This window comes from Scleropages formosus, chromosome 13, assembly GCF_900964775.1.
Source record: "Scleropages formosus chromosome 13, fSclFor1.1, whole genome shotgun sequence".
In the NCBI taxonomy this organism is placed as follows: domain Eukaryota; kingdom Metazoa; phylum Chordata; class Actinopteri; order Osteoglossiformes; family Osteoglossidae; genus Scleropages; species Scleropages formosus.
In genome coordinates, this window is record NC_041818.1 from 27143743 (window position 1) to 27156313 (window position 12571).

At 42.1% G+C, this 12571-nt stretch overlaps 2 protein-coding genes across 3 annotated transcripts; both read right to left on the reverse strand.

Annotated features, from left to right (window-relative positions):
* Positions 1-7: 7 nt before the first annotated feature.
* On the reverse strand, positions 8-3744 carry tmed9 (transmembrane p24 trafficking protein 9). The gene is made up of 5 exons (XM_018733220.2): positions 3550-3744; positions 1641-1741; positions 1395-1520; positions 839-985; positions 8-365 (listed from the first exon to the last, which is right to left on the reverse strand). Exons 1-5 carry the CDS (start codon positions 3695-3697, stop codon positions 216-218), a joined length of 672 nt encoding a protein of 223 aa, XP_018588736.1. The 5' UTR covers positions 3698-3744; the 3' UTR covers positions 8-215.
* A 556-nt stretch (positions 3745-4300) lies between these two features.
* lman2 (lectin, mannose-binding 2) lies at positions 4301-11068 on the reverse strand. Of its 2 annotated transcripts, none has more exons than XM_018733200.2 (8): positions 10708-11068; positions 10050-10168; positions 9787-9904; positions 8578-8657; positions 6561-6722; positions 6289-6403; positions 6027-6146; positions 4301-5802 (listed from the first exon to the last, which is right to left on the reverse strand). In XM_018733200.2, the coding sequence occupies exons 1-8, from the start codon at positions 10904-10906 to the stop codon at positions 5642-5644; spliced, it is 1074 nt and encodes a 357-aa protein (XP_018588716.2). In that variant the 5' UTR covers positions 10907-11068; the 3' UTR covers positions 4301-5641. The 2 variants fall into 2 exon arrangements, with proteins under 2 accessions (XP_018588716.2, XP_018588715.2); XM_018733199.2 differs by lacking the exon at positions 8578-8657 and adding an exon at positions 8703-8785.
* Between the last annotated feature and the right edge of the window lie 1503 nt (positions 11069-12571).

The window sequence follows — 12571 nt, forward strand, 5'->3', positions numbered from 1 at the left end:
GTATTGTCCTCGTCTTTAAAAAAAAAAAAAAAAAAGGCGGGGTGGGCAGAGGATGTGACAGACACATTCAAATGAATCTGAAGACCAATCTACATCACATTTGCAGCTAATTTTATCGTTCCACCCAACCTGATCTTTATGACCAGAGGACGAAGCCAGCAGCTGCTGATGTGTACTGCATGACCTGAACACATAAATAGGAGACTGAGTGCTTTCTAAACAAGCTTCTTGGCCTCAAAGAAGCTCTTCAGGTGCCTCATCTGCCAGAAACCGATGGCGACCAGAATGATGGTCTGGACGATGGACCACCACAGGACCCTTTGGTTGGTACTTTCGCTGGTCTGCCTGAAGCGTTCCTCACGGTACTGGAAGACAAAGCAGTTCGTAAATCACATGCTTCTCCCAGAGGTCTTCAAATAAATAGCGGCTAAACAACTTACTATATCAAAACCCTTTTGAGAAAAACAGAGGTATAACACTGTACATTGCCAAATATTTACTAATTTGTGAGTACAAGTCAGGCACAACTGGGGAGAAACGACAAAGGAAATCATGAACAGCCAAAATGTAACAATTCAGGATGGACTTTTCAGACACTAAGGCAACAAAAACGATAAATGAAATCATGGATGTGCAAGAAACACCTGAGAGGATCAGTAAAGAGGAGGAGGACTGAGAGCCAGAATATTTGCTGAAGGAAATGGGAGATTATTCCAGAGCAGAGAGAGGTGTAAACATGTACAGATGACCTGGAAACTACACGCAACAGAAGCAGGCTAGAGATGGAGCACAAACACGTGATGTCATTTTTATGTAAGGGTATGGAGGTGGGGCTCACCCTCTGATAGTTCTGCTCCTTCTGGATCTGGTCCACCTGTTCAACGAGCTGTCGCACCCTCAACTGCAGCTCTGTCAGCTTGTCTTTGGCTGCAATCTCAGCATAATTATTTGTGTGCTCACCCACCTGGATGTCCAGATGTACCCTCTGAAGAAAAACAGGGCCAAAGGAAACTAAGTCACACAAGCCATTGAAAAAAGGGGAGCATTTAGTTCAGATCATCCATCAAACCATCTTTCTGACAGAACCCTACAGGCCAAAGTCCTGTAATTGTTCCAAGAATAAACTCGATAACCAATGTGATACAGTCACTGTCAGCTAAGGCTAACGTGCACCTATGTTACACATCACCGTCACGCTGACGTCAGCTAAAGGTATGTCTTAGAATGGCACACTGAGAAATACCTGTAGCCCTGGGGTAGAAAATATTTGCTACGTAACCCAACTTACAATCAATGCAATGCATTATAGTCAGTGCCAAGCAATTAACTGAATTGAGTTAAAATAGCATGCAACTTCAAAATGCAGAAGTAATCAAGTCCGCTGTGGCCCTCACCAGCATCCCTCCGGCAAAGAGGGAAAACTTGGACGAGTTGGAGTGGAGGCAGATCTGGTGTTCTCCCGGGGTGTGAGAGGTGAATGTGAATCTTCCCTCCGACCCATACTGACGAGACAGGATCACCTGGGAGCCAGGGTGACAGAAACAGAACGAAATAAGGAACTGGCTTGTACCTTAATGGACTATTAGAAAAGGATATAGAATCACAGTCCTAAGCTGTTAGCTATCTGTACTGGAACGTACCTTCTCATCTGGGTCTTTTACTTCCACAAACATGCCAAGGCCTTGCGTGGCAGGCAGGTATTCCTCCTTCTGCTTGTCATACAACTGAGTCCGGTAGTTTCCTACATTTACAGAAAACAAGTATTGGAGTGTCACATGATACGACAATCCAGTGGGTTCCGACCTGGCATAGCACTGTTTGTGAACAGTGGTTTCTCCACTTGCCCAACATAACTGCTCATTCTTTGGGGGCCACCAGCTGAAGGTGCTTGTCCTCAGTCCCACTTTCTGTTATTAGATGTTTTATTGATGCGCATCACCACTATTAAGCTCTTTAGATTACCTTCTGAAGCACAGGAGGTAATCAGGTATTTGAATTAGGAGGTGATTCTCAAGGCAGAATTGAACACGTACAGGACACACACCCCAAATACTGCCAATGAAGGTCAACATACTAAAGACCCAGAACCGCTCAACTGCAGTCTTGGGCAGGTCTACATTGTTATTACTTATTCATTTATCTGATACCTTTCTCTGATGTGATTTACAAGGTTAGGTTTGTATGCTAAGCTACTGACAATCAATTACTGATAGCTGAGCAATTTTTAATTTATCAATACAGGGAAAGTACTTTGACAAGGCTACTACAGAAGGAGATGGAATTCAGTTATGGGTCCTTCAGTTGCAAGGTGATGCCTCTAACCTTCACCACATCGCACCAATTTCAGAATCCCTGCACTGGCTTCAAATTCAAAATCCTCATGCTTACCTGTAACTTTGTGCATGGCTTGACTCCTCAGTACCTCCCTGACCTTCTGTCAGATAACCCCCCCAAAAATCTTTGCTCCCCTGTCTTTGGTCTCTTACCTGCCCCTCAAGTTCTCCTGTAATCTGTGAAAGGTTTGGCTTTCTCCTGCTACACCCCTAACCATACAATTCCATCCCCAAGAACACCAGGGATTCACTTACTATAAACACCTCTAAATCCAGGCCGAAGACCCACGTGATCAAAACTGCTTAAACGTTACAATTTGCAAGCTCCCTTTCTACTATCACCTTTCCTGCTCATTGCTTATCTATTATTTTTCTTTTCACTTTGTTGCTTTATTCTGCTCTTCTACTGCTATAATTTCGGTGTTGATGTAGTAAATTGCTTTACAGTTGTAAGCCATTTACCTTCTTTATGGAAAAGTACTTTGAAATGCTGCTGAAGGGTCTCTATAAAGATTATTATTGTTAACCACCATGCTTTTATTTTGCTCTCCTGACCCCATTAAGAAGTCAGAAAGGAGGACAGTAACTTGGATGGTGCAGTTTGACACCTGAGTGGAGCTAAAGATCCAGGACTTCACATAAACAGCCTTATAGTGACACCTGTCCATGGAATGTGCCCACCTGCCATCCGGAAACCGGTACTTTCACGAGCCACAATTCTGCTCAGAGGGACTAAATGACAGATTTCAAACAGGTGGCTAAACTGCAGGTTAAATGACAGATTTCAGACTGGTAGTTATCATTCAGCTGGAGCTCACAGAGGCCTGTAAGTTTGCAAAGCAGGAAGTGCTGTGGTGCTGTCAACCAGAATGACTCACATCAAATTTAAAAAAAAAACAATAAGTCTTTTTATATAGTCTCATGTGGACTAAATCGAAGACAAAATACAATTTTCAATGAAAACATTTTTTAAATAAATGCCATCTGATCTGTCAGCTGAAGAGATAGGACTTCCTAACATATTTAAATAATCAGCTCGATTGATCCTTCACATACGATCACGTGTGAGTTCACTCGATTTCGCGAAACATTTTCGTTTTAATGGTGAAATAAGGAATGAAAAAACACAACCGGCATCAACATGTCTTGTCACCCAGTGCCAGCCTCGTTAGCTAACTTAGGCTAGCAACACCCAAAAATGTATAAGCGCAATTACCTATAATCATAGTTTCATCCGGAATCTCCTCTATAAAGCATTTCTTCTCAGTTTCCCCTATGTGGAAATATAAGGCAAACGTTAAACTGTAAAGGAGATTAAAGAGAAAAACTGAGAAGAGGTTTAGGCGCATTTTAGAATCCGCCATCTTGGTGCCGCGAGTCCAGAAGACGGCAGTGTCGCCTGCGTCTGCGCAGAGCAGCTAATGTCATCTGAGTCTGCGCAGAACGACTAACGCCACGTAAGCCGAACTTTTGGGATCGTCCAATAAAAATTGTCTACCTCATCCTTATGAGACTTGTGGTTAATGTAGTATACCGCGTTAGCAAGTCACCTCAGTGAGAAGTTTTAGGCTTACAATTCAATTTTTTGCATTATACTAACATGATTCTTTTGTTAATTACCACTGTCAGCCACCACCATAATTTAACAAATTATGCAGTTTTCACTTGTCACTCCATGGACCTGTAACCCTAGGTTCAAGCTATACATCCATAGGCTGGTTTCCAGCTCCTGTATTACTACCACTGATATAACAAGCACATGGCCAATATTTTGACCACATAATTTAGTAAGAGAACACACAGCGGAACAAAATAAAACAAAGATAAGAACTGGAAGTTATTCCAGACAAACTGATGTAATTACCTAGGCTGTGTTTAGAATCACCCAAAGGCATACTGTCTGAAATTCACTAAAATTAAATGTGTTCTAGCCACCAGTTTGATTTAATGAAGTCAGTAGTCCGGCAGTTAGTCAGTAACTTTATTACAGCAGAACTCAATAGTGGAAGATTCACTGAACATAGTGGGATACAATTCTCATTTCCCTTAAGAGGAAATGGAAGCCCCCTTCTCAGATCAAATACCTTTACCTGGGTTTAAAATCCAGCTGATTGGTCTCTAAAGCATTTTCATGTTTTTGCATGACATATGTTGGAGGGAAAAATATAGTAACTGGGAAGCACATAATTTCTCATTTTTTGGGGATGTACATACATTATAGAAAATTAAAGTTCTACATGTACAACTTTGGCTTCGTGGAGTGGCTTTCCTTGGAAATCAGACAAAAATTATTCCAACACGTAACTGTATCAAACATACAATCTTAAAAAGGCTCATGGTAAAAACTGCTACCCCTCATCACAGAAGACATTTTTCTCATGGAGGAAAATTATGCTGGATATCAATGAACACCTTTATTCCCTGATGACAGCAATGAAGTCACCATGAACTTCTCCTGAAAGTTACTCCTGCAGTAGTCTGTGAAAAGTGACACATCCTGCTGCCACCACATGCTTAACAACCAATTTACCAGCATCTGCAAGATTCTTACAGAAGCAATACAGTGGACATAAACCCCATGAATCGGGACCCTACAAAGAGCCACATCGTCAGTTTCCTGAAAACTCCTCTACAGCTAACCCTTGAATTACTGAACAATTACAACAATTAGCTTTCCTGTCATGGCTCACACACTTAACCTCCCCAGTCTGGCAAACAGACTAATGTTTAAAGTTCTGTTTGGAGCCTGTTGCCTGGGAAATACAGTTAAACGCATCCTGTACTCCCCATCACTATCCCACCAAAAAAAAAAAAAAAAAACCACGCATACAATAATTAAAACATGTAGGAAGAGTACAAAGCCTCAAATCAGTCAAAAAGAGCAATCATTTTCAACTAATCAAAAAGAAAAAAAAAAATTGTAAACAAAATCAGAAAGCTCACAAATTTAAAACAAAAACTTACATTCTTTATGTAACTTGATGGAAATATACGTTGAGAAACAGGTCAGAAAAGTCTCCTTCCAATTGTGCATTTTTTTTTTTTGTTTTTTCATGGTGGCTTGGAGTTTAAATGTGAAAATATTCAGAAATGTTCATAAGAAAAATAGAACATTTAAAAAAAATACACCTTTTAAAATCCAGCTTTTTACACCAAGCTGCCGATCCACCACCTCCAGAGCATCACTGACAGTGGAAAATATTTTGCAATATTCTCCTCATCCAGACTTCTATGATATAAAACACTTGGGTTTTAATGCAATCTTCAAAAATTCACATTGATCTCTTGAATCCACTTTCATTTTCTCTCTAGTAGAACCTTTTGTTTCTTTCCTGACGTTTCTGGAACACTACGGCACCCACAACAGCACAGACCACAATGCCGAGCAGGGCGCAGAGCAGGAGCAGGAAGACCTTCCATCCTGTTAGAGAAGTGCTGCGAAAATTCCCAGTGGGGTCATCTATGTTATCTGAAGAGACACAAGGACACAAGGGTTTGACCAACACCAGCAACAGATTACTTTTACTCAAAAAACCAAACCAAAAAAAAAAACCCCCCACACACACTACAGGAAACTTATTGGCTTCTTGTCAATGAATACACACATATGGCTCCATTTTTCCCTTCAAATTGGATTCTTTTCCACTTTCCTTGGGAAACTTTCAGATTTGGTGACATGGTTGTGTTTCCTACCTTTGGGGGACTTCAACAGGCTCACGCTGGGCTCAATCTTTGTCCAGTCTAGGTTGTCATCCTCAGCAGAGTGTTCCACCATCAGCTGGTACAGCTTCATGGAGATGATGTCATGGTTGTCTGGGGAAAACAACGAGAGAGAGAGAGAGAGAGAGAGAGAGAGAGAGAGAGAGAGAGAGAGAGAGAGAGAGATGAAACAGTCACACCGGCCTGTGACACACATGCTAACATACAAACAAAGTGGTCCAAAAGCCTTTCCTACCAGCTAGGTCCCCAGTGGCTGCAGAAGCTCCAAAGTAGTATCCAATAGGCAGGCGGACACCTCCGATGTCAATGCACTCCTTCCACTCATTCTTGTCATCAATATCAACCATAACCTGTTTTCAGGACAAAGAAGATGTCAAGCATTAGAAAGAATGGTTATACAATTTCTCCAGGTCATAAACATGAATCCTCAAAAAATCAGGCAGACTATGACTTTAGCTCAGAAAGAAGGATTTAAATAAGCTTCAAGCCCCGCCACCCCTTCCTGACCGTGAGCCGGCCCTTGGAGTATCGGATGGCCAGGTATGTGTCATAGTCCTTGTTCCTGACATCAGCTGAACAGCCACCGAGCTCCGTAGGTCGGCCGTCCTTCCCGTGGTCGTAGGACAAAGAGCCATTATTCACCATGGCCGAGATGTAGGGGAACGAGCGCTGGAGGGAAACGGGAGGGGGAAAAACCAATATGAGACCAATGTTAAAGTGGGTGATAAACAGCAGCTGTATATTTCTAAGGGTCAAATTCAGCAAAGTTATGAATATCTACAATTAAAGAGCAATTTGGAATTATAAAACATAGGGAGTGTGAATAGTTAAACATACAGAGCAGACTACTCAATTAATTCTAAATGCATACTGCCATCATTTTTAGATTCACAAAAAAGATGCATTCGTTGCAAAGATGCATGTACTTGTCTGATTATGACAAGTACATGGCTAAGACTATAGGAATAACCTTTACACAAATGACATAGGAGTGGAGCTCTTCATCCCTGGAGGGACCTATTGGGAACAGGTTTCTATTCTGAGTCAGCGCATATGCAACTGAAATCACTCTGCAATTTTCTCACAGTAATGAGGTTCTTAATTCATAAAAACAGACCTGACAGCCTGCATACAAAGCCGGAGCCCAGGGGTAAAAAAAGAAGACTTCCAACTAAGACTATACATTATTGACAGTGAACACTGTTTACTCTCAAGTGACACACCTTTTTCTTTTTAAACAATGAAGCACACTGGCCAGGTGAAAACATTAAGAAGAAAAAAAATATACACAGCATCCATAATCATTTTAAGTATTCGCATTCCCAGTCTCACGTTCTGAGTTCTCTGGCTGTCTACTGGTATTATTGTTATTACCGTTATTACTGTCATTGCTATTAGCATTATTCACTGTCATTGCCTTGTTTGTGCAGTATTTGTATTGTCTCTGTCCTGTCCATAGTCTGTGGAGAAGCATTCAAGAAGAATGTCATGATACTTGTACACGGTACTTGTACCTATGACAATAAACTTGAAACTTAATCATACCCTTAGACTGGTTAACCAAATGGAGTTAAGACAATGGGTTAATGGGTGCAACTGAAAGGTTAAATTGTTCAAGGCACTTTGTGAGCCCTTATGGTAATTCAACAAAAGCATTCAACTTGTTAATTCTAATTTGCCCTCACTGCAGCAGGATGTAGAGATAATGAATAACTACAAACATGACACTGCCTTTCCTTCTGCTTCAGTTAGAGGACATTAGTACAGAAACAACACAGGAATAACAGACGCATGCGATACACATGACCCAAAGCACTGCAAGCTACAGCGTGAAAAGACCAGCGCAAAGTAGACAGAGTGCAGACATGTCTTCCACAGGAGTGATGTCACCCTGGGTGGAGACTAAAGTCTGTCTACAGAAACTTGAGTGTAGGTGCAGTCAAGTCGGAAGCTTCTTAAACAAACCCTGAACAATGACTCAGGTTTCTAAAACACAGGTGAAAAGAGCAGTCATTCATCACAGGACTCAGAACAAATGACAAGCTCAGGCATGATGTAAACTGCATTTTGTTCAACCAAGCAGTGATAGAATGCAACTTGATAGGAAAACTAGGACCTTCTATGCAATAACAAGGAGCAATAATGGATGAGACTGAATTTCCATGTAATTTTTTTAAAATAAAATAAAAATGCATGTGTCCATCACCCTAAAGAACTATACAACAATTATCTTATCAAAGTATTTATTCAATTACGTGCTTTTCTCCCTATAATTTTAGTTGTAAATATTACTGTAATATATAATGTCTCCTAAAACATGGGTTTGTGATTTGTTTTTTCTGTAACCTTCAGAATGTGCTCTAAGGCTGCCTTTGAGATATGGCAGAATAAATGCTTTGCTATGTCAAAATTAATTTTATAGCATTTAATGTGTTCTATTTTAGTAAACACCAAGTGGCTGAAAGATGCAGGCCCTGTACATACAGATAAAAAGCAAAGGAAGGAAGTCAGCTCTTGAACTCACGTCAGCAGCTTCATCATTAGGATACGTGTCTATAAATATGGCCAACCCGTGGAAGTTAGCTGTGCTTCCGAACACAGGCCCTGCAGAGACAGAATGATCCATAAGACAGCCACCAACACACTTACATCCATCCCATGCAGGTCATTGCGGAAGGTATCCACAAAAATGGCCAGGCCAACATAGTGGTCTTGGTTCCCAAAGACAGGTCCTGAGTGGAGGCAAACACAGGTTACAGGGTCACATGTCTTCATGCACATGTCATTCAGCAGAGCCGGAAATGGAGGCCATTACAGAGGAACTGGACAGAACCAGCAAACACAAAATGAGTGACACAAATCGAGAAAAATGAAATACAGTGGGCCCCCTTGCTGGATAACTGCCCATTCCTCAGACAACAAGTCTGAGCAAATATATACAACAGTACCAGGACCATTGAGTGTATCAGTTTTACAGAACGCCATCTGACAATATCGTTAATGTACTTTAATTTACATTTATTTATCTGACACTTCTCCCCAAAGCAACTTACAATGTTAATCTGCCTACAATTATTTACCCACTTATATAGCTGGGTAATTTTTACTGGAGCAATTTAGGGTAAGTACCTTTTTCAAGGGTTCTATAGCTAGAGGTGAGATTCAAACCTTTGGGTCCAAAGACAGCAGCTCTAACCACTGTGTTACCAGCTGTCACCACAACTAATAAATTAATAGCATCACTGGCAACTGTGCTGAACTCAACAACATGACCTACAATGGCCTTGTGTGAGGAGGAGCCATAATTATTACTACAAAAACTAAACACAAAGGATGAACAAATTTGACAAAAACATCAGCAAGAGGACATTGTACTGCTACTCCTCACACTGCCTGAATGTTGCCAAATATTTTTTTACTTTTTTCAATTCATCTTAGGATTTCTCAAGCACCCATCAGAAAAGTTGTTTCATCTGATATATATATATTTTTTAAAAGGAAGGAACACTGGATAAGCAGATTGCCAGATAGGCACCTGTTGGAGAAAGAAGGCCCACTGTACTGTGATGCTAGTGAAGCACAGACAGGGTACGAGGTTGATACCGATGCAGTAAACTATCAGGCTGCAGCCCATGTACCAAGTAGCGATGACAGTTACAGTGCATCTGAATGGTGACTATGGCAAATAACAGTCATGAGGTCAGAAGTGCGATACACTGAAGCAGTACATTACCGGGCTGGAGCCTGTCCTTTGTGTACCAGACCGCAAAGCCGTCGCCATGGAGATTCTTCTTTCCGGAGCCGTGCACTTTGAACTGCACGTGCATCTCCCAGTCTTTGAGAAAGCATGGCTGTGCACAGGGACAGTCTAATGAGCTCCATAAACAAATCTGAGGGACAGTCATCGAGCTGAATTGGGATCGATGGACCAGAATGCAATGGAGCAGCTTGAGGAACCCCTCCGTGACGGGTCTTTAACCGCTTCCACGCACTCACCACCGTGTTCCAGATGGAGCCCTGCTTGCTGCGCTCGTCTGCCGTGAGACGGACATACTGGCTGGTGACCAGGGTGCTCCCCCAGAAGTCCCACTGGCTCGACGGACTCGTTCCCACACCTGGGGGGGGGGGTTACATTCATCACACGAGTACAAAAAAGATTTGCACCTAATCAAAAACACTCCTCCCTCCAATGCCAATTTGCAATGATGTTCTGTTGAAGTTCCACAAAATCTGGGTTTTAGAGAGGCTGCAGGTTATGATTTCTGCTGCACTACCTCCACATTTATTTATTTGAGCTGATGCTTTTCCTCCAGCCTAGGCGCCTTAGTTACGCGGCTGATTTACCCATTACTGCAGAACAGTCTTTACCGTATCAATTCAGCATCATCATGAGGGAGCTGGGATTCGATCCTACATCCTAGGCTAGAGAGCGCATGCACTGCTGCCCCACAGGGCATAGTTTCCGTGAAAACACCCCCAGCTAACGCTCTCTTTTCTGAATAATCTATGTAATAAAAAGACAGAATTATGACGAGGCTCATAAAACAGTTTAAACTTTAAAGGAGCGCGTCGGTATGTTGACAAGGCTCAAGCTCTGCACCGCGAACGCGGGTTTCACCGGCGACTCGGGCTCGAGTCGCCGTCGGCCACTCACCCTGGTACGGCTTCGTCAGCGAGTGCTCCCGCTTCAAGTGCTCGCTGTTGCCGTCTGTGATGTCGGCGCGGACCGGAGGCACCAGGAGAGCCGCCAGCAGCGTGAGAAGAGCGCCCGCCCCACCCAGGCCCTTCGCTGTCTTCACACAACGTGCCCGAAACAGAGCGCAAATAGAGCCTTCCCCGCCCGCGGCCGCCATCTTTCAGACTGCTGACTTCTCAGACTTCCGGTTTCCTATTGTTTGCATTCTGACTGTACGACTAGAAACAGTCACCGTTTACTATAGTTCCTCCACGAGATGAAACATTCGAAACGGTCTCCTAACATGTACAAAATGTACATTACATTTAAACATTTAGCAGACGCTTTTGTTTTTCAAAGCCACGTACATCTCAGCGAAAAATACATCAACAGAGAGAGAGATTCAATGCAGACACGCGATTCTAAAGCACAGACTTGTCACATTCCACCATAAACCAATGTACATCCCACAGATAGCTGCGTAAAGGCAACTATTATCCAGTTAAAATCATAACATTATTCAATATAAACATTTACACGTTCATTATGCACTTAAGAACCTTCCCATGTAAATCATCATTCTGATCAAGCACAGCTCACGTTTCAAACGTTTGAGGAAAAAAAAAACAGGACAGCCTAAAATAAAAATACCAGAAGCTGAGTGATAACCACATATTATTTACCTGTAGAAATTCACAGGTTAAACAGATGTGATTGTTAATCATGCTAATGTGGAAAAGTTATAGAACATAAGCGTGTAATAAAATAAACTACCCGTTGCAGTGGGAACTCTGGGTACCTGTATTATTGTTGCTTGTGCCGCATTTATTTTATCTTATTTTACTTTACCTGATTTTATTTCCGTCTTTGTATATTAACCAACAATTAAGCAACACTACAGAGCGCATTCTGCCGTGTGTTGCAGTACGGACTATTTTTACTATTGTACCACTGGAAACCAATCAGAAATGCGCACGTAATCACATGACACGCCACCGTTACACCATTCGGCGAGTTTACTTCCGGTTCGTTGACGTGAACTTTGTTTCCGCGGAATCCGGGTGGAAGTGCCTCCTTACACAAAGTTTGCATATAAACAAATCATCAATAAATCATACATATAATAACACAGAGCTTAAACCAACCGCAGAATCCAAGACTGGGAATGAAAACAGTGCAAAGTTTTTTGTTGACAGAATTTTAAAGAGAAATATAAATGCAGTTGAACATAATTTCACTGAGTGGGACAGAGGAGCCCCATGTCGAGTTGATGAGATGTTTTTGTCTCCTAAATTTTGACTTCAGATTTTCTCTGTTTATATGATGTGTGTTTCTCCTGTAGGTGGCGCTGCAACGCAAGTCAAGCGGTTGTTGTTATAGAAGTGACAGTGAAGAAACTGGTGGAGAAGAATGAAAGAACTCTCTTAGAAACACCATCAATTGTATTTCCATTCAGTCAGCAGCGCGAGGCACACAAAAGCAGAGAAATTCCATTTAATGTTCCTCCGCAATAAACAAAGCAATATTTTGATACGCAGACGTCTGCGCCGTGGCCCTGGCTGCACCCCCATCTGCACACGCAGAACAAAACAATATTGGTTGTGTTTTTCTTGTATTTTTCCATTTCAAAGCATCACTGATTCATGCACAACAAACAGTGTGTACAGGAAGTGCTGATAAACACTGACAGCTAAAATTTCTGCTTTCAGGCTTTAATCCGGTGGTGGGGTATGGGGGCGACGTGAGCATGACAGCAAAGCGACGTTTGGGGTTGGGTGCAAGTCGCATGCACTTTACATAGTCAGTGATAAACAGCTCATTTTATTGCTCTCACCAGTGGCCA

Excerpts from the sequence above, each read along its gene's own strand:
- lman2 (XM_018733199.2), bottom strand. The coding sequence starts at position 10,906 with ATGGCGGCCGCGGGCGGGGAAGGCTCTATTTGCGCTCTGTTTCGGGCA. Across the intron at positions 10,169-10,707 it reads GCTGACGAAGCCGTACCAGG|GTGTGGGAACGAGTCCGTCG; the intron begins GTGAGTGGCCGA and ends CCCCCCCCCCAG. Across the intron at positions 9,905-10,049 it reads GCTCCATCTGGAACACGGTG|CCATGCTTTCTCAAAGACTG; the intron begins GTGAGTGCGTGG and ends CCCTGTGCACAG.
- tmed9 (XM_018733220.2), bottom strand. The coding sequence starts at position 3,697 with ATGGCGGATTCTAAAATGCGCCTAAACCTCTTCTCAGTTTTTCTCTTT. Across the intron at positions 986-1,394 it reads TCTTTGCCGGAGGGATGCTG|AGGGTACATCTGGACATCCA; the intron begins GTGAGGGCCACA and ends GTTTTTCTTCAG. Across the intron at positions 366-838 it reads AGGAGCAGAACTATCAGAGG|TACCGTGAGGAACGCTTCAG; the intron begins GTGAGCCCCACC and ends TTTGTCTTCCAG.